Source organism: Sorex fumeus, unplaced genomic scaffold (assembly GCF_029834395.1).
Source record: "Sorex fumeus unplaced genomic scaffold, SorFum_2.1 ptg000067l, whole genome shotgun sequence".
In the NCBI taxonomy this organism is placed as follows: Eukaryota; Metazoa; Chordata; class Mammalia; order Eulipotyphla; family Soricidae; genus Sorex; species Sorex fumeus.
This window is the reverse complement of record NW_026606124.1, coordinates 359,742-382,165: the sequence shown is the minus strand read 5'-3', so window position 1 is coordinate 382,165 and position 22,424 is coordinate 359,742. Positions and strand designations below refer to the sequence as shown.

At 41.0% G+C, this 22,424-nt stretch overlaps 1 protein-coding gene across 2 annotated transcripts in view; it reads right to left on the bottom strand.

The window, feature by feature from the left end:
* The window catches only part of UBE2Q2 (ubiquitin conjugating enzyme E2 Q2), a 68,399-nt gene that overhangs the window by 4,422 nt on the left and 41,553 nt on the right, over window positions 1-22,424 (bottom strand). For both annotated transcript variants that reach the window (XM_056128793.1, XM_056128794.1), the window contains 8 exons: window positions 22,094-22,234; window positions 20,779-20,863; window positions 17,110-17,170; window positions 14,826-14,916; window positions 12,055-12,113; window positions 7,745-7,793; window positions 7,227-7,322; window positions 567-633 (listed from right to left, as the gene is read on the bottom strand). In XM_056128793.1, coding sequence (XP_055984768.1) covers window positions 567-633; window positions 7,227-7,322; window positions 7,745-7,793; window positions 12,055-12,113; window positions 14,826-14,916; window positions 17,110-17,170; window positions 20,779-20,863; window positions 22,094-22,234 — 649 coding nt within the window. The remainder of the gene's footprint in view (window positions 1-566; window positions 634-7,226; window positions 7,323-7,744; window positions 7,794-12,054; window positions 12,114-14,825; window positions 14,917-17,109; window positions 17,171-20,778; window positions 20,864-22,093; window positions 22,235-22,424) is intronic.

The window sequence follows — 22,424 nt, the reverse complement described above, 5'->3', positions numbered from 1 at the left end:
GTTGATCCTTACTACCCCTGGTCCCCTCAGCCACTCCTCCAGGAGTGATCCCTGAGTGCAGAGCCAGGAGTAAGCCCTGAGCACTGTCAGGTATGGCCTAAAACACTCCCCACCTCCAAAATTTTACTATTCAAATACTTTTTCATGCATACTTGGGCAATTTTTTTCTTGAGTAGGTAAGTCTGTTAGAGAGTCAAAAGCATTTAACCTGTTTTTCAAAAACAGCTGGTCACAATTCAGATATCATCACAGTTACACAGAGAACTCCAACTGTACAGCTAGCTGCCTTTAACTCAATTCCCACTGAGCTCACAATTATCAAATGAGTAAAAGTGATTCATTCACAAATCTACTCTAGACTCTGACTCAGATTCTCAAAGAATCTGGCAGCTTTGAAGGAAACACAGTATATGTATCCCTCAAGTTAAATGTTTTCACTGTGGTCACAGTACTTTTTTTTTCCCAAAAAGATTAGTGCAATTAGAAGAAAATTAAAACAGGTTAGATATCAATAGCACATTATATAAAAAAGAGATGACAAAATATACTTATTGAATTAAACATACCATTTTTCTCGTGAATCTGTACAATGGAATTATAAGATTGCTGAGCTCTTGCTAGATTATACTGATTCTGAAAGAGAAAATATACATTTAAAGTCTAAGCTATGCAAATGAAAACCATAACCCCTGGAGACATTATCACTGTCCTCAAGCGAGACATGAAATTGAGTTACATTCCCATTTCTGGAAGAATTTTAACATTCCCATTTCTAAAAGAATTTTAACTTCATACCCTAATTTTCAAGGTCACACCATTCTTCCATTTTTGAACCAAAGAAAATTTGCATTTCAACAAAAATCTGGGGTCAGAGTGATAGTACAGCAAGTAACAGCATTTGCCTCGCACACGGCCTACTTAGATTCAATCCCTGGCATCTCAAATGGTCGTTCAAGCACTGCCAGGAGTAATCCTTGAGTACCTCTGGGTATGGCCCTCCAACAACAACAACAAAAAAAAAATCTATGTTTCAAAGTTAGTTTTCTTAAGTCCTCCTGCCCCTAGACAAGTACAACACTGACCTTAAAGTTCCTTAAAGATCCTTTCAGAAATAATAAATCAAGAATGTTATTTGATGTGAACAGAATGCAAACTGACTTCCCAAAACTTCTATCCAAAATACAAACTTCAAAATATTATTTTCAGGTTAAAAAGCACTGAGGACTATACATGTTACTATGAGTTAAAAATCTAAAACTATGACCTCTATCATGACAAAGTCATGTCTTTTAGAATTCCTTTCAAGGGCTGGAGCGATAGCACAGCAGTAGGGCGTTTGCCTTGCACGCAGTCAACATGACCGACCCGAGTTCAATTCCTCCGCCCCTTTCGGAGAGCCCGGCAAGCTACCAAGAGTATCTCGCCCGCATGGCAGAGCCTGGCAAGCTCCCCGTGACGTATTCGATATGCCAAACACAGTAACAACAAGGTCTCCAATGGAGACGTTACTGGGCCCGCTCGAGCAAATCGATGAACAACGGGAGGGCCTTTTTTTTCCCCCAGGGGCCAAGTTTAGGATTAATTTTGTTCCCAACAGTATAACTGGCCTACATATATCTTAACTTTCAATTAATATATCATGAGTATATGCCATAGTAGGATTGTGCCACAGAATAAAGTCACACAAAAACAAAAATTGTGTGAGAACTTTCTAACTGCCTCCAAGCACCCAGTTTCTCTACCCTCATCCACCTGGCTTTCTCCCAAGTTAGTTACTGTTAACAATTTTATACTTTAAAATTTATATATAGAATTATTTAATTTCCAAATTTATGTAGATTTTAATTAAAATTTTCATTGCTGTCATTAATTTGAATTGCACTGTATTCAAATTCTATCATATACATTTTAGTTGACTTTATTACAACTTACGTTTATTATATATCACCCCCACCCCCTACTTCATATATCTTGGTAAAGAAATACAACATCAAATTACTGGGTACAGATACTCTTACCTGTCCATTGCACCAAGCTTGTTCACTGATTAGTCAAATTTTTGACACACCTGTTTACTTAACATAAATACACTGAAATCTCCCACTGTGCCAGAGAACATTTCTGCAAGAGACCCAAGTTCTAGCTATGGTCCTTCAAGCACCAAAAGGAGTAAGAAAAAAACCGAGCAATGCCTATGGTACCCACAAAACAAAACAACAACAACATCATATTAGGAGCCAGTGAGATAATGTGAGAGAGTTAATAATTAAGGCACGTGCCTTGCACGTGACTGATCCTGTTGAAACCCTTGGTTCCACATGATGCCTGAGAATCACTGAGTACAGCCCTGGAAGTCCCCAGACATTATGGCAGCAGCCTGGATAACCCCCAGCCCTGCAGGGCCTGACAGACACTGCACATTGATGCCTTTAATTAAACCAGCAGAGTCTAACTGGTTGGAAATTGCCAGGAGGGACACGTGGGGCTCCTGAGCACTGTTTGAGAGACCTTCATCCCCAAAAGTTCTATAGCTAAAAAATTAGTAAGGTATAACATCCAATGATAAGCCCAGAGGGAGAGTGTATTGGCTCAGGGCATCTGCCTCCTAAGTAAATGACCACACAGTTCAATCTCCAGGGTTCCACGTGAAGACAAGCACAATACTGTCAGTGCTACTGCCTAGAATTCCTAGCAGCACAATCTCCAGCCTCACTACAGCCAGACAGGTGTGTGTGAGAACCACAAGGAAAACAATAACAAAAAAGGGCTATAAACTCTAACAAGCATAACAACTAGAAAGTTGGGAGCACCACAACAATCCTGAGCACACACCTCTTGCAAGAACTGATGGGCACGTGTGCAAGCATGCAAGATTACAGGGAGCAACACAGCATGGTATACGGACACGTGGCACCGGCCCTATCCCTGCAAGTACCACAGCTACAATTGTGCGTATACCACAGTGAAGTGTGTGTGCAACCCCAATCACAGCAACATGAACAAAAAACAAAGAGAAGGGAAGAAACATAATCAAAATAAAACTGGGGGCGGGGCAGAGCAATAGTACAGCGGGCAGGGCACTTGCCTTGCACACAGCTGACAGGTTCAATCCCTGGCACCACATCCAGTCCCCCAAACCCACCAGGAGTGATGTGAGCCCAGAGCCAGGAGTAAGCCCTGAACACCACCGGATATGACCCCAAAACAAAACAACAACAAAACTGAGGCCACTAGCTATCTGAGATAACAAGTAGAGAAGGTGCTTGCCTTGCATGCAGCTGACCTGGGTTCGACACCTGGCACCCTATAAGATCCTGTGAGCCTCACTGGTGTGATCCTTGAGAGCAGAGACAAGAGTTACTCCTGAGCATAGCCAGGTGTGGCCCCTCCAAAAAATAAAACCAAAACTCTTCCTCTATTATGTAAGTTTGTCATATCTCCTTGTATTTTCATGAGTAGTTTAGTCTGTACATTGAGACTATTTTAATAGGTACATGAGAAAAAAATATTCTATCCTCCCGGTAATCTAACTGGTAGCTGAGATTTCCGCCATTACATAGTCACTTTCCACGTAAATTCCAAGATCCTATTAACATCTTAAAAATAATTTATTTAGAAGTCAGAGAAACAATACAGCAGGTAAAGCCCTTGGCGAACCCAAGTTCAATCCCTGGCACTACATATGATCCTCGGAAACTCATCAGGAGTGATCCTGAGTGCAAAGACAAAGGTAACAACTGAAAATTTTCACCTTCAGAGCCAGGGATATAGCTCAAAAGGAGAGGATATGCTGCTCATGTATAAGGCCCCAAGTTTGATCCCCAGCACCAAAATAGAGGGAAAGTCAACTTATGGTGCATAAGTATTTAGGTACCTGACTTAACAATCTATGTAAAAAAGAGGGAAAAAAAGGAGGGTGGGACGCTTATTTACTTGCTACAAAAACTACAAATCATGGGGCCAGAGAGATAGTAGAGAGGTTACAGTTCCATCCTACCTTGATTCCTAGCATGCCCTGAAACACCTCCTAGAGCAATTCCTGAGCACAGAGTTAGGAGTAAATTTTAAGCACAGCTGGGTGTGTCCCCAAAGCCAAAAACAAAACAAAAAGTTAAAAAAAAGAAAAAGAGAAAGAAAAGGAAAGAAAAGGAAAGAAAGAGAAAGAAAATTAGAAAGCACTGGGTTGCCCCAGGTTCAGGGATGTATAGGGTGGAATGGTTTAAAGGAATTACATGACAGATTAATTCTAAAACACTATGGCATGGGGGTATAGTGCCGCCAAGGGTCAATCTGTACGTGTGAGGCAAGTGCATCAGCAGCCTGATGGCACCTTCAGACTCCAGATACCCCAAAATTGCTGCTGTGTCTTTGGCCAGACCCCAAAAACTTGGGGCAAAGTTTACCAAGAAAGTAAACGGCCAAAAGTTAGGTATGTGGGAGACACACCCACAAACCACCTCTGGCTCAGCTATATCATTGGAGGCAAGGCCTCTCTGGTTCTTGATCAAGCCGTTTAATGGCCATGATCCCTGAGACTCAGAAACAAATCTCGAAACCCAGCAGCTTTTGGCAGAAATCCCTCCAGATTTAAGTGTTAAAATTTCGGAATTGCAAAATTGTGCAGCCACTACGGCAGCCACGCGATATCATATGTTATTCATAACCAGCAATAGAAGACAAATTGTCTACTGTTGCCTTTTCAGCAGATCTTAGTGTTGGGGTAAAATCCCAAATAACAATAGTGGGTCTGGTGTCAAAATATTGAATGTAATCAAAGCAGAGAGAGAGTAATGTGGAAATCATCTGCTCCTTAGGTAGGGGAGGGTGTGGGATGGGGGTATACTAGGGTTTTGGAGGGTGGAGAATGGGCACTGGTGAAGGTACGGGTGTTTCATTGTATGAGCGAGACTTAAACCCGAAAGCTTTTTAACTGTTCTCACGGTGATTCAATAAATAAAATTATAAAAAATTTTAAAAAAGGTGGAGTTCATGCCCAATTCAATCAGCTAATAAGTGGCTGAATAAACAGCAGTACTCCTACATAAAAAGAAAAAAAATGAAACACTACGACAGAGGCCAGAGCAATAGTATAGCAGGTGGGGTACTTGCCTTGGATGCAGCCAACTCAGGTTCAATCTCTGGCATCCCATAGGCTCACCTAAACACTGCCAGGAGTGATTCTCGAGTTCAGAGCCAGCTGTAACCCCTGAGCTTCATCAGGTGTGCACCACCACCAAATTTAAAAGAAAACAAAAACAAAAACACTATAGCATTGAAAACAGAGTACTGGTGTTATAGAACTTTAAAACGAGGAAAAACTTGGACCACAGAGATGGCACAAGGGCTAAATTGCATGCTTTGCATGCAGAGTTCAACCCCAGGCACCTCCAAGCAACCACTGGGAGCAACCACCGAGCAATGAGATAAGTCACAGCATTAAGTGTAGCCAGAAAACAAAACAAAACAAAATCTTTTCAAATGAAATACACTAAATGTTTATGAATGATTATTAACATTCCATATAAAAATAAAAATCAAGAAAATAAACAGGTCTGGAAAGATAATTATTCTCGTGTGATATTTAAAACATCTGAAACCTGGGTCAGGAACCCATGGACAGGAGTCTGATTCTGTGCGCCAAGTGGCCCCCAGAGTACATCATGACGAACCCTGGTGGCTCCCAGCTCCCAGGGCAAAGCACTGCTAGTCACTGAACCTTCTAGCCTATTGACTAAGACCACCAGGAGTAGGCCCCAGTCCTCTGGGGAAAGCTTAGGAGGCCCCAACACTATAGCAAAAGAAACGGTCTAAAATACACATGCTGTTAAGAAATGGTGATTAGATATAAATCATTCACTAATGTTCAGGAATTATTTCTTCATTGTGCAAATAGTGCTTAGGGGTTAGTAGGATGAGGCTGTGGGAACAAGGATCAAACCCTGGGACTGCAATATAGACACACAGACACACATACACGTGCATGCGTATAATTTTATTTGGATAGACACTTAACCCAAATTCATTACAGAAATTTAGAACATCCACTTTGTAAACAGTATCAGATCAAAATGTGGCTGGCCTGGGCTGAATCTCCAGCACCTCATGAGCCTGTCAAGAGTGACCCCTGACTGCAGAACCAGAAGTAAGCCCTGAGCAATTCCAGGTGTGCCCCCACGACCCACCCCCAAATAAAAAAAAATATAAAAGATATTTCTTCTATATATATATAATTTATTTATATATATATATATTTCTATTACAAATTAAAAAAAATACTGGCTTCTGAGTGCATGTTTGGTCTATATAGGTATTTAAAGGGAGCTACAACTAGACAGGGAAAGGCACTTCTGGCATAGTTAGCAAATAAAGAATAAACTCATTGGTTAAGAGAATAGACGAATGGTAAAGTAAAATAAAGTAAAGGCCCTCCCGTTGATCATGGATTTGCTCGAGCGGGCCCAGTAACGTTTTCATTAGAGACTTTGTTGTTACTGTGTCTGGCATATCGAGTACATCACGGGGAGCTTGCCAGGCTCTGCTGTGTGGGCGAGATCCTCTCGGTAGCTTGCCGGGCTCTCCGAGAGGGGCGGAGGAATCGAACTTGGGTCAGCCATGTTGGCTGCGTGCAAGGCAAATGTCCTACTACTGTGCTATTGCTCCTAATTCCAGTCCTCCCTTTGTTAACTATGACCTTTGACCAGTTACCTAATTGTTCAGTTTCCTTTCTACAAAATGAGAACAAGAGTGACAGTACTTTTAGGTTAGTAAAAGGATTAAGAGTTAATACAAATAAAAAGCTTAGATCTGATCCTCGCATATAAATGCTTGCTGGAGTTAACTATTATAACATAGTTTCACTTGATCACTTGATCCCCCATTATTCATCGATTTACTCGAGCGGGTGCCAGTAACATCTCCATTCATCCCTGTTGCGTGCTAGTATAGCCCAATGGCATCTGCTCGTTCTAGGAACATGCAGAGCCTCAAACCGATCATTCAGGGTCTTGACGAAGAAGTCTGACCATCTTGTAGTCATAGTCTCAATTTGGGGAAATTTCAAAGTACATATAACCTTTGACTTATTAGTATATATACCCCCCAATTTTTTTTAAATTAGACATGTTGATCTACATCTTTGGTAAGGTATGTACCAAAGATAGGAAGGAGCTTCACAAATGAACAGGGAACACATCTTATAGCTTACGTGACATTTTAAGTAAAAGTACCTTGTTTGCACCAAACTGCACTCTGGCTTTGCCTTTAACCAAGGTGGCATTGATCTGCATGATGACCGATTCTATTGAGTAGGCACTGCTCCAGCCCTACAGGAAGGAGAAAACACTTCTCTGAAACACAGTGGCACTTCTTCTGTCCACTTAGGAACCCTAAACAAAATGTCAACATCACAACTCCACAGTAACAAATCAATGTTAAGAAACTTGCAGTCACAGCCAAGAGAAAAATTAACTTAGAACATTTCCAAAAGTCTTGCAAACAACAAATCTATATTCTAAATGCCAAGCGTGAGCAAATTAAATATACATCACTCTTAATGCCCATCCTCACACAGGCAAACCACAGAGGGCAATGTCACTTAACACTTTACCCTAAATAGTCTTATAGTCTTTTCATTGTTAAAAGTGGGTGTCATTTAAAAAGAACTAAAATTCATCAGAATTTTCCACTCAGATTCTATTTACAGAATCAAAACACTATTTAGAGTACAGCATAAGAAAATAGTCACCTGTTTTGTGAGAAGTTCCATACACAATGCTCCACCACCCAATACATACCTTAAAAAGAAAAAAATAAAATCATCCAGATCACTATATTTCTTCTTATTCAGCTTTTAAAGTACCACTACTATCAGTGTACGCATCCAAGTAAATATTAGAACATGCAAAACTGACAACTGTCAGTATTCAAGGCTACAGATACGTCATGCCAGTGCTTTAAGACAAATGGAGGTGGGTCTCTCAAAAGTTCAAGGGAGACTTGACATCACCCTGCTGGTACTTGAGAGACCATAGAGTGTGAGGAAATCAAATCTGGGACCTTCTTATGCCAAACAGATGTCCCTCTGAGTCATCTCCCAGGCCCTAGCCATGGTTTTTAAAATCAGGGCTCTTAGGAACATAGTACCTTAAGTCTTTAAAGGTAAAAGAGGAGCTTAATCCCTGACATTTCAGGAACTGGAGGCATTCTACTTAGTTAAATCTTGTTCTAATTTTATGTTATAAAAACAAGAGTTTGCAGGCAAGAGTATCAATTTTACCCTATTTGTGATATTGAACACTTGCGTGGTAATTCTGGAATTTCAATTACTTTCTACTTGCTGTGGTTTGGTAACACATCCAGCCGTACTCAGGGCTTATTCCTGGCTCTGGCCTCAGAAATTATTCCTATAGACTTGGGGGATCGTGTGGGATGCTGTGAATCAAACCTGGGTTGGTCAAATGCAAGGCAAGCACCCTACCTGCTGTACTATTTCTTTGACCCATTTTTTTAATCAATTCTTTTGTGAGAACCAAATGATCTGACCATAGAGCTGTTCCTCAGGTTGTTTCTAGTCCCAGGGATTATTTCTCCACTAAAGTCAACATCTGGGGCTTTCACAGTGCTCCTTCATGGAATCACTATTGAGTTCAAATTGTTCAACATTTTACTCTTTAAATAAAGACAACTTCATTCCTCCTTTTTTGATGTTTGAGCCCAGAGCTGTCAGCGCTCAGGGTTTACTCCTGGTTCTGCACTCAGAAAACACTCCTGGCAATACTCAGGGAACCATTGAGATACTGGGGATTGAAACCAGGTTGGCCACATGCCAAGTGCCCTACCCACTGTAGTATCACTCTGGCCCCCTCCTTTAATACTATTTCAATCTTCAAAATTTATCGCCCCTAAAAAAAAATCAGGGGAATGATAATGGGGGTGGGGGGCATAAACTCTGCCTATCCTATCATGCCTGAGATTCTGTTTGCCTCCTACACTTTGAATCACCTTATTTTCCCCTACTGATACTTGCCAACATTCTCACCTGTGTATTCTGCATGCCAGTTAATCAAATGTATTCTCATTCTTACTAAGTCAAGTTACTGAGGGGAATCTAAAACCTTCCACTGTGGACCATTAATGTCAATTAATGAAGTTACTCAATGACAACAATTATGCAATAATCCCTCCATCCAGAAAAAACAAAAAGTCACAATCCTTTCTTAACAGGTAATTGAATTCTGAAAACAGAGATGCAAAAAAAGGATGAAATAAAAGCTAAGGTGTGGCCCTAAAAAGCAAAAAAAAAAAAAACCCCACGGGGGGGGGAGGGGCGACGGGAAGAGGAACTACTCTTTCATATTCCTAGATGGGTTTTTAAAAATGTGATGCACAATAATTTGCAAATACTGTTAATGACAGAGTTTCATGCACAAAATGCTCCAACATTACCCTCTCCTACAGAGTGAGCCTCCAATAACCCTTTCCCACCCCCACTATGATTAACTCAGTCCTAAAGACCAGTTCTCAATATAACTAGGCTGTTAAGGATGTTTCCTGAATACAGACAGAAACATACCACATTACAAGTAAAATTAACTTCTTTGTTAATGAAAATAACAAAGGATGACTGGGGTGCAAATAATACTTCACATTATACCCACCAACAAAGCATTTTTGTTTACTACAAATCGCTTTCTGATAATGAGATTTTAAAAAGAAACAAAGAAATAGATTATTGGAGAGATAGCTCAGTGGGTAAGATGCTGACCCAGGTTCAATCCCAGCACCACCTATGAACATCATTAGGAGTGATCCCTGAGCACAGAGCCAGGAGTAAGCCCTGAGTACCATCAGTTGTGACCCCCAACCCCCCCAAAAAAGAAGCAAAATTTAAAAACTGGGGGGTGGCGGGAGAGAGAATTTCAGGACTAGGTGAGGGAAATGAGTAAAAGATGATGTAAGACCAGACAGAATGGAGACTGGAAAGGAGATAAGTTCCTATAAGTTTGTGTCCCATTCACTTGAAATGCCAATTTAAGAGATACTCAAAGATGTCAAATAGGTGACTGTATAAAGGGAGCAGGAAAGAGGTATAGGAATGTGAGGTACTAATGTTGAGTCACTGACACATGGCAACATTTTACAAGCCACAGGGATCTTTTCAACCAATGGTTCTGGAGCAATTACTGGACATTAGGCCAAAAAAAAAAAAACTGTTCTAAACCAGTGGTCTGCAACCCAAAAGGAGAGAGAGAACAAAAGGGAATGCCCTGCCACAGAGGCAGGGTGGGATGGGGGGTGGGAAGGATACTGGGACCCGTGGTGGTGGAGAATGGGCACTGGTGAAGGGATGGGCATTTGATCATTGTATAATTGAAACCCAAGAACAAAAATTTTTAAGTCTACAACTGTACCTCATGGTGTTTCACTAACAAAAATTAAAAAAAAAGAATACTGATCTATGAAATAAACTATTGGGGAAGAAAAAAAAAAAACCAGTGGTCTGCAACCGTTTTACATCTGCAGACTGACAACAATGACGCACCATTTCCAAAACCCTGGCAAAGATATGAGCAAGTATTTAATGGAGGAGTTCTATGCAGCTGTCAAAACAGACACAAAAAATAGTCAAGATTAGGGAGTATGGATTAAATACGGTCACTGTCCTCCCGTTGTTCATCGATTTGCTCGAGCGGGCCCAGTAACATTGTGAGACTTGTTACTGTGTTTGGCATATTGTATACGTCACCGGGTAGCTTGCCAGGCTTTGCCGTCCGGGCGAGATACTCTCGGTAGCTTGCCGGGCTCTCCGAGAGGGGCGGAGGAATCGAACTCGGGTCAGCCACGTTGGCTTCGTGTAAATGGATTAAATAAACTAGTTAAAACACTCTTAAAACAGTTTGGCAGTTCTTTTAAAAAACTCTATCCTAGGGACCAGAGATAGTATAAGAGTTAAGGTGCTTGCCCTGTACCACAAATAGCCTCCCCATTACCACGATCCCTGAGCACAGGGCCAGGACAAAGGCCTGAGCACAGTCAGGTGTGACCCCGAACCTCTTAAGAAACTTTAAAAACAAAACGAAACAGAAAAGGCTTTCCCCCAGTTTAAACTATGGAGATTATGTTCTTTGAACTCTCTCTCACCTCACACGTCTCTAAATTTCTTTCAATATATATGATGCCATGGAACACTCTTCAGCAATAAAAGGTATTATATAGAAGTTTAGATTGATTCTCAGGGAATTATGATGAAGGAAAAAAACTACTAACCTAAAGGTTACAATTCCAGAATGTATTATTCCACTAAATATAACTCATTTTAAAATAAAAAAAAATACGAGAAGTGCAAGAAATATTAGTGGTTGTTAGGAGAGTTCAGGGAGGGGGATAATTAAGGGAAAAAGTGTGATTTAAAAGGACGACAAGAACAATACCTGCTTTCAAGACACAGTACAGCATTTAGGTGCCTGCCTTGCATGCAGTCAACCCTGGTTCAATCCCCAGTATAACATAAGGTCCCGAAGCACAGCCAGCAGTAGTAACCCCTCAGCACAGAGCCAATAACTAAACAATCAAACATTAGCAATATATGCTTCAATAAATTTGCAGGACGAGTACCATTTGGTTCTTTAAAGCTGAAACAAACATCTCTAGAAGAATTAGATGGTTACTTCCATGGGGGTCAATCATAATTTATAGAATCATTGGTATGAAGGAATCAAAGAAATCCTATCTTTCTCTAAACCTTCAATCACAATGTATATTTGAAAAATATATGTTGCTTGCTTTTTAATAGTGAAATGTATGTAAAAGGGACATAAACCGTGCTTATCAACAGCATCATGCTTAATACCAACTATGGTCTCAAACTACTGTGGCCTCAAACTAGCAGTGCCAGCTTTACTGGGAACCATTTTAACATTGCAAGTTCTCAGGTCACAGACATACCAAATCAGAAACCTTCAGGTAAAATATAGCTTCCCTCATTCCCTAGCATTTAAATAGCCCTCTGCATAATTCTGATATATGCTACCAAAGAAAATGATCACTTACACTTACCCTCCTGAGAGAACAGGCAACACCACTCGAACAAATGGAGGATCAAATGGAAAATTATCCTAAAAAGCAAGTTCAATTAATTTGTGGTTTGAGGGTGGGGCGTAGGGGGGTGGGTATTGGGAGGGAATCATACCTAGTGGGGAGTAGGGACTATTCATTGCCAGGTATTGAACTCAGGGCTCCTGCATACAAAGCATGCACCCAGCCTGTTATATGAAATATATGAAGAGGTTCCCCTTACAGAAGAACCATAAAGAGAAACCACACCTATGACAGATCAGGTAATTTAGACCAATTCCCTGGCTGAGAACAAGAAAAAGTAGACAAAATGTAACAACCGGGCCAGAAGATAATACAAAGAAATACTGCATATGCTTTACTTGCAGAACTGACTCGTCCCTGACACCACAGGCTTCCTGCGCATTCCTGGAAGTGACCCCACGCACCTAGCCAGAAGGAGCCCTGAGCCTTCCCTTGTGACAACTAGCTAAAATTGGGGGAAAGCAAAGGAAACAATCAAGAGCAGGGTTTTGATTTTCCCCTTAGGTTTGCTCCCAACTGTAGAAGAGAAGGATTAGAAGTTTGAAAAGTGGAGCATGGGCCTTTCAGTATGGAATGGTAATACTCCAAAAAGTACCCCAAGAAGTTCACAACTTCCTCCCTGACTCCTGGATATACTCACTATCCTAAACTGTATAATGAAACTGTAGTAATCAAATCTTTGCCTTTTTCTCAGTATTTTCATTAAGAATAAACCCATAAATCAGTGTTTCTCGAGTATCTTTTCATTTCTAAAAAATCTTCAGAATTTTCTCTCTAGTTTCTTCCCACTCCATGAGATTATTTTCTCCTTGGAATTTTCTCATAACAGATAAACTGGAACATTTAATATATCTGTATTGTGAGTCCTTGAGAGGCCATTGTCCACTGAATTAGCTAGATTTTTTTTTTACTCTGGAGCGATAGCACAGCGGGTAGGGCGTTCGCCTTACAAGCGGCCAACATGGCCGACCCGAGTTCGATTCCTCCGCCCCTCTCGGAGAGCCCGGCAAGCTACCGAGAGTATTCGATATGCCAGACACAGTAACAACAAAGTCTCCAATGGAGACGTTACTGGGCCCGCTCGAGCAAATCGACGATCAACGGGAGGGCCTTTACCTTTTTACCTTTTTTTTACTCTGAACCAATTTTTAGCACATGGGAAAGACAGGGAGGTGGTGATACTGTTTCCACTGACAATTTTTATATATAGAAAATGTATATGTATAAACTATATATCACTTCACTTAATCACTTAATCCCCGTTATTCATCGATTTATTCAAGCGGGTGCCAGTAACGTCTCCATTCATCCCGGTTGCGTGCTAGTGTAGCCCAATGGTATCTGTTCGTTCTAGGAACATGCAGAGCCTCAAACCGATCATTTAGGGTCTTGACGAAGAAGTCTGACCATCTTATAGGTGGGCGTCCACGTGATCTTTTGATGTCTCGTGGAATCCAATCAGTAATGGCTCTAGTCCAGCGGTTGTCTGTAAACCTCATTACGTGTCCAGCCCATCTGATTTTTGATGTCTTGGCAAATGAGACAGCGTCCCTGATTCTTGAGCGTTGACGAAGATCAGAACTCCGGATTCTATCTCTCATTTGAGTGAATCGTGATATTCTAAGCATAGTTCTTTCGATTCCTCTTTGAGAGACCTGAATAGTGTTCTCATCCTGTTTTCGTAGGGTCCAGGTCTCTGAGGCATATGTTAATGCAGGAAGAATAGTGGAATCAAAGAGATGTGCTCGTAGCTGGAGGTTCTTTGTCCTTTTAGTTATTTCTTCAATGCTCTTGAAGGCATTCCAAGCCGCTCTCTTCCTCCTGCGCAACTCAGGTGCCAGGTCATTCATCATGTTGATTTCTCGACCTAGGTATATATAACTGTTGCATTTGGAGATGGTGGTTTCGTTGAGAGCGAATGGAGCGTCAGGAACAAGGCTGTTTCTCATAAACATTGTCTTCGTAAGATTCAGCTGTAGTCCGACCTTTCCACATTCACGGTCAAAGTCCTTCAGCATTTGTGCCGCTTGGCTGATGTTTGGTGTTATTAGAACGATGTCATCAGCAAAGCGGAGGTGGTGTAGTTGCCGACCATCTATCTTCACTCCCATGTTTTCCCATTCTAGTCGTCGCATGATGTTCTCGAGGGTGGCACTGAAGAGTTTTGGTGAAATGGTATCACCCTGCCGAACCCCTCTCTTGATATGGATGATTACTTTGTAGAAGAAGTAATTTATATATACATATAAATGAAATCACATAAATCATGTTTTGGAGAAACTATTCTCTTTAAGTTTAACACTGTATTTAAGATTTACCCATTCTGGTTCCAGGGATGTGACTCAGTGGTATAGTACATGCCTCACGTGTGAAAAATCCTGAGTTCAGTTTCCAACACTAGTCATAAAAAGTTCATCTTGGTACATATATAGAGAGAGATTTCTGTCGTATTTTATAACTACCACAAGTCTGTATTCTATTAGAGATGAATGAATAAATAAATGATAAATAAGCATGGGTTATTTTCTGCATTGGGCTACTGCTCTGAACTCGTGTATGTCTACTGTGATTATTCCGTCTGAAAAGGTATACACCCAGGGCCTGACTTCCTGAGCCATAGAGGTCTGAATATCTTCTAATTTACCAATCAACATACCAGATAGTTTTCCAAAGGAGTTGTGCAAATATACACTGTATTAGAAACATAGAGTCCCCTTCCAAATTCTTACCTTAAAAGAGAAATTAAGCAAAATATATTCTATGCCTTCTTTTTCTTTTAAGATCTGAAGATCACTGTGCAAAGGACTATCGGGATCAACCCTAAGAATTACAATACAAAAAACAGTTCAAAGTCAGGGTTTGTTTTTTTCCCCCTTCCTTACTAACCTCAAAAAATATTGCAGTTCAAATGCCAAAGTAAGTTTCAAGCAGTGGTCTAGAGCTGAGCTATGATTCCAGGAAGACACTACAGCCTCATACTCCCTGGGATTAAATGTCCAAAAATGAGGTCATAGAATTCTAGATCTATACTCCTAAGGGAGTTCAAAGTTAGCAGTAAGGATATGTACACGATGTTCTCAAGAACTACAAAATAATAATAATTTTAGTTTTTCTAAAACTTTTAGTGAAATCTACCACAGGCAAAGTCCTGAGGGAAATCATTAACAAAATCTAAATTCTTCTACAACTGTTCTATATATTCAGGTCCTTCTCAAAGCCCTAATAAAACTGGTCCTATAGTAAATCCCATCAAGTTATTAAATATACTTTTTCAAAAGTTTCCTATTGCCTCACTAACTCATGCAACACCATGACTGCCACAGCTCTTGCTGCTTTTGCTTTTTTATTATTAAGAAAAGTTTGTTTTAAAATTATATTAAATACCATGATCAGCAAAGTCATTCAAAATACAGTTGTTTCAGGGATTCAATGTTCCACACCAATCCCACCACCTTGCTTCTACCAATGACCCCAGTTTCCCATCTACCACCCCAACCTACTCCCTTAGCAGACACAACATAATTTACTTCATGTACAGTGTTACAATATACCTCTCAAAATAACGTTATTAAAGTCATATTTAATAAATGTTATTAAAGAGACTTTGTGACTGAGAAGTTTGGGTCCAATGGGATTGGGAATAGGGATCCTCTGCCCATAACCCCCTGTCTCAGGCCTCTCAGCAGTCATGCCCATAAGCTGCCTCAGACTGGTGCCAGATGATCTCATTATCAACCAAGAAAGAAGCATAACATGACACTGCCAAAACCATGCCTCTGCCCCAGGCTGTTTCATTAGGAATGGGTGGGTGAGAACCCTCCTCACCCCAAGGGACCCAGCCCCGGCAGCCAGAACTCAACTGCCGCCATGCTCATGGCCACTCAAGGCTGCTCTACATACACTTATTGGACTAAGAAGAGGAACTCCCCTAGGTGGTGTTTCCACCCTTGAGCTTGATGGGCAGTCAGGAAGGGATTTCTCATGTTGATTCAGCTACCAGACTGGGTGTCCGGTCTGCTCCCAGTGCGGGGGAGTTGGAGAGAGACAGAGACTAGAGAGTTGGAGGAGAGGAGAGAGACAACAGGGCAGCAAGATGGAGCGCAGAGAGATCAGCGGGAGAGACAGGAGGAGACGGGAATGAGAGGCAGTGTGAGTGAGACTAGAATCGGGGGCTTATAGACTGGAACAGTGGGGAGAATGGAATAAATGGCATCTGATCATCAACTGGCTTGGTCATCCTTTCCTCCTTCATCCACCCCATGGCCTGGGCCACCCAGGGTGAGGGAGTGGCCCAAGCCACTCTCCCTAGCTGCCCCAGAGATTACATAGGCTCCCAAGTGAAACAATCTTCACACTCTTTCATCCAAGGAAATTTTTTGTAGCATTTTCAGCAGTTTTTTCATTACAAATAATACAAAATATATCATTTCAGTTCTGCTTTAGGGCAGAAGTTGGGGTTCAGGATATAAACATCCAAAATATGGTTGTGGGAAGGTGTAATGGTGGTGAAACTGGTGTTTGAATATTAAATGTAATCAAATATTGTGAACTACCTTATAAAACAAAAAATTTTTCAAAAATAAAAAAGTCACTGAGGATTTACTGAGCTGTTTGGTGCTAGTTGAGCCTTTTGTGTTATTGCTTTCACTCACTGACTTAAGTGGACTTCTATGCAACTTTCCCATCTTAATTACTGTGTTCCTACTGAGTTGTTCCTACTGTGAAATTGTGTCACATACAGCCATGTACTTCAGGAGCTGTGGAATTGGGATGATTCAGCAGCTTGGCATCTCTTCAAGATTAGTCATGGAATGAAACAGCTCATTTTCAACAACCTGAGAACTACAACCTGAGAACTATTTCTATAGAAACAGGGCCTAAATTTCTAAGTAAAAGGCATAGTATAAAGGTATCAAAGGAAAGGGGAGGGTGAGAAGGGAGCTCCATTGTAACAGACTACCATTAAAAAAGAATGGATTTGTGTTAAAAAAATTAAAAAAAAAAACCACTTACTTCTGCAGTTTAACATGCCAGTCATATAAACTGTCATTTATGAGCTCCACTGAATAAATCCCTGTAAAGGTAATGAACATGTCAGTAACTTTTGATTTGTTCTTATTACTATTATTCTGTCATTAATGTATACACTAGTCAACTAAAGCTAGAAATTTTGCTATTAACAATGAAATAACTAAGCTATACTGTAACTAGTATGCCACTGGAGCTGAATATTTCATGTCATTATAGAAACTTAAGTACATCTATGAATGACCTGGGATACCACATTAACCACCAAACTGAGTAGGAAGAAGGGGAAAAACAGACTGCATAACATAAAATATACTTCTTAAGATTTTTCTATAAATATTTCTATAAAAATGGGACTAGGGATTGAGTTCAGTGAGAGGTAGAGCCTTTGCCTCACATCTCTCTCTTTCTCTCTCTCTCTCTCTCTCTCTCACACACACACACACACACACACACACACGCGCGCGCGCGCGCGCGCACACACACACGAATCCCTACGGGACAGAGCCATAATGCAGAAGATAGGGTATTTGCCTTGCATGTGCCCAACCAGGATTCCATCCCTGGCAGCTCACATGATCCCCCAAGCATCACTAGGAGGAATTCCTGAGTGCAAAGGCAGGAGTAACCCCTGAGCACTACCAAGTGTGACCAAAAAAGAAAAAATCCCTCTCTATATAGCACTGTAGCACTGTCCTCCCGTAGTTCATCTAGATGCTCAAGCAGGCACCAGTAACGTTTCCATTGTGAGACTTGTTACTGTTTTTGGCATATCAAATATAACACGGAGAGCTTGCCAGGCTCTGCCATGCGGACGGGATACTCTCAGTAGCTTGCCGGGCTCTCCAAGAGGGACAGAGGAATCGAACCCGGGTCGGTCACCTATAAGGCAAACACCCTACCTGCTGTGCTAAATATTATAAACTCTTATATTTTCAACTAAGTATAGAGAAATATATTGGGAATATTTTTTTAAGTAGTAATTTTAGGGAGCACCCAAGCATTCTTGAACAAACAGACCAGACAGCTCAATGCTAGGATCCATGGATGCCAGAGCCACATCAAGAGTAATATTCCCCACAGCTATACTTTAATTTAACCAATTCTACTGATTATAAATATTGTAATTCTTTCCTATTACAATACTTTAATTACTTAACACTTAAAGATAAGTCACTATTCAAATACTTAAAAATACTCTGTTTAGTATTTCTACTGATTTACTCATTTGGTGGGAGGGGTCAGTTTAAGACCATATCCAGAGGTGGTCAGAGGCTTGTTTATACATACATACATACATACATACATACATACATACGGTCACGGTCACAGTCCTCCCGTTGTTCATCAATTTGCTCGAGCGGGCCCAGTAACGTCTCCATCATGAGACTTGTTGTTACTGTGTTTGGCATATCGAATATGTCACGGGCAGCTTTCCAGGCTCTGCCGTGCGGGCGAGATACTCTCGGTAGCTTGCCAGGCTCTCCGAGAGGGGCGGAGGAATCAAACTCAGGTCGGCCATATTGGCTGCGTGCAAGGCAAATGCCCTACCACTGTGCTATCGATAGCACATGGACTCATACATACATACATACATATATATACACACATACATAGTCTTTTGTTCGTTTATTTATTTATTTTTGCTTTTTTGGGGTCACACCCGGCAATGCACAGGGGTTACTCTGCTCTGCACTCAGGAATTACTCCTGGCAGTGCTCAGGGGACCATATGGGATGCTGGGAATCGAACCCAGGTCGGCCACGTGCAAGGCAAACGCCCTACTGTGCTATCACTCCAGCCCGTTTATATTTTAAGTAAAAACTAATGATCAATATTTGATAACTGAGAATTTCTAAAAGGAGCTATCTTCACTGAAAAAAAATCAAAGTATGGTTCTTCCTTTAGTACTTTTAGAATCTGTTAACAATGTAAGGAAATCACTTCAAGTACAAAAGCTCCACAATAGGGGCTGGAGCAATAGCACAGCAGGTAGGGCGTTTGCCTTCACACAGGCAACCCAGGTTCAATTCCCAGCATCCCATACGGTCCCCTGAACACCGCCAGGAGAAATTCCTGAGTGCATGAGCCAGGACAACTCTTGTGCATCTCTGGGTGTGACCCAAAAAGCAGAAAAAAAAAAAAAAAGCTCCACAATATACAATTCCTATTGGACTAATTAAATTCTCTGGGACTGGGAGACAGTTTTGCAGTTACGAGTCAGGACAGAATGCTAGGCACAAGCCTGACCCAGATTCAATCAACCACCTGGAGACACTAGGTACGACCTGGAAGCCCCAAACACTGCTGTAGTGGCCCAGGTCACCACAGGGCCCAAGCAGCATCTATTCACAGGCTTCTGCACTGAACTCAGGCCTGGCAGGTCAAGAACCATTGGTAGGGCCCTGGAACGCTCAAAGCACCACTCCAGAACACACACACACCCCTGCCTCCCAATTATATGGAGTCAAGTTATGAAATGAAAAAAAGAAACGTTTAAACTGATTTCTAAACATGTTATGTTCATAATGGTGTTGCTATTAGCTGCTTCTTTCTTTGTTTTAGGGCCATACCCAGCGATGGTCAAGGATCACTCCTGGCTCTGCACTCTGAAATGATTTCTGGTGATGCTCAGGAGAACCCATGGGATGCCAAGGATCAAACCCAGGTCAGGCTCATTAACCATCTCCCAGCCCCCAAACATTTTTCTCTCAAAAGATAAAAACTTAACACGTCAACTGGGCAAAAATTCTTCTGTTTACAAAATATACGCTCATCTTATTTACTTTTCAAAGCAGATATTACATGTACGTCTCTGCAGAAGATAAAAACCTTATATGGAATGCCAGGTAGAAGAACAAAGGACTGGAGCACACGCTTTACATGAGGGATGCCTAGGGCTCAGTCCCCACTACTGCCTGTTTCCCTGAATGTTGTGCTCCCCCCTAATTAACAAAGTAACAAAAACCCTTTAAGGGCCTGGGGACACAGTTTAAAGTGCTAGAATTTATGCCTGACAAAAATGAGGTCCCAAGTTCAATCCCTGGCACTATATACTCCCCTCCCCATTTCCTTCTCCCCCTCACACACAAATCACAGCCAGATGTGGTCCCGGTGGGCCCCAACACTATCAGCCCTAGAAGCACAGCACTGCCAGGCTGAGCACTGAAATCCTGAGTTCCCCACCACTGGGTTGGGGATCACAAAGCGTGGCTCCGAGGCCCTCCAGAGTCAATTCCCATCAGCAAAACAAAAAATTATGATATATCTCTAATGAAGATTTTTAAAAATTCAAACAGCTAGGCTAAAGAGATAGTACAGCAGGTATGGTAAGCCCTGCACATAGTTGACCCAGGTTCAATCCCTGGCAGTACATATGGCCCCCTGAGCATCACTGGAATGATCCCTATTCCTTAAGCACAGAGGTGGGAGGAAGCCCTGAGCATAGCTGGGTGTGAAATAAAACATATAAAACAAAAGTAAACCAAGAAAGCTAGCAAATTCATCCTATTTTATCTCTACAATCAACTTTGTGTTTTGCATCCCTAAGATAAATTTAATGACTATTTGTTTGCCCTGCTGTATTAAGGAAAATTATTTACTCTCTACAAAATTGACAAGACCATAAGAAAAGCAGAGGAAAAAGGTCCTTACCGGTTTTGTAACTCTGTGATCTGTATATGTCCCTGAGCTCTTTCATAAGTCTATCTGAAGCTTGCACAGACCCAGACACTGCACCCTGAAACAGAAAATCTGCTGTTAACCACCTATGAAGTCAAATAATCAAAGGTATTTAAGCATGAAATACAGCAAGATTCCAAAAATGGATCACAACTCAACATTAAGAAGTTTTAAAAACTAGATTCATGGGGACCAAACACTGTCAGGAGTGATCCCTGAGCCATCATCAGGTGTGGCCCAAATGCTAAAAAGAAAAAAAGAAAGAAATGTACTTAATTTCTTCAGTTAGTGTCCTTCATGGAAAGTGTTCAATAATAACCAAAATAAGGGATGACCTAAATTTCTTTCCTCTTTAGATTAGAAAATTACATTAGTATGGTATTCTAATTGCAAACAACATGTGGCATTTCTTTGCATATCAGTTAATTCCCTGTGTTTTAAGAAATCTGTGCATGAGACAAACTGGTCCTCAGGTTTTGGAGCCAGTAAATGCTCAACGCTAAAACAGATAACAAGACTATCATTAGATGTTTCCCTACTAAGTCTGGCATTTTATGTGCATTATTCTCCTTATTCGTCACAGCAACATCACAATAGGTACATATTCTTCACATTTTAGAGTTAAGAAACTGAAACCACAAAGTTTTGTTATCACACTCAGAGTTATTTCACTTCCCTATGCTGTTTCATGTAAGTCAGTAGGAAAAAAAATGGTTTTGTCAATATAAGACAGACGAGATGGTAGCTTCATGGAAAAAGAATTAACTGTACTTTGTAAGAGATTTAATTTAAATACAGAGATCCCATAGCAAGAAGGTAAGCAAGAAAGTAGCATAGTATTAACAGGCTGGAAAGGAGGCAAAGAACAGTAGATGATTCCAGGATGTGAAATGCAGATGAACAGTGTAAAAATTATTAACAGATGAGAATGATTAAAAAAATTTTTTTTTTTTGCTTTTTGGGTCACACCCGGCAATGCTTAGGGGTTACTCCCGGTTCTGCACTCAGGAATTACCCCTGGCGGTGCTCAGGGGACCATATGGGATGCTGGGAATCAAACCCGGGTCGGCTGCGTGCAAGGCAAACACCCTACCCGCTGTGCTATTGCTCCAGCCCCCGAGAATGATTAAAAATTTAAACAAAAATCACTAGCATGATAAAACAACTGAGACAAGGATGGAAAAAGGCAACAAAGACTAGAGTCTTGGTGAATTGCTCTATTTTTATATTATTGCCTAAAATTACTCAACTATGGAAGTCCAGATTCTAGGTATTTGTACATACTTACATTTAGATGGTCCTGCCTTTGAGTCTTCCTAATTTTCTCTAATATTGCCAAGTTTTCTTTTTCAATTCCTTCATCCTCTGACTTTTTTCCACTAAAAGGTTCTTCTTCCTTCATCTCATAGTGATCCAAGTCTACTAAATCCTAAAATATATTTATTATGTTATTCTAAGTTATGCCAAAGTTAAATTATTCTTAACTCAACAGTGAATGTGATGGGATGATACATATATTTTGTGGGGAGGGGGAAAAGTTCTTTCCTATTCGATCCAAAAGGTTTCTTGCTTTCGTGTTTTATTTAAAAGCCAGCATCTGGGATATGGAGTCCAGAAGT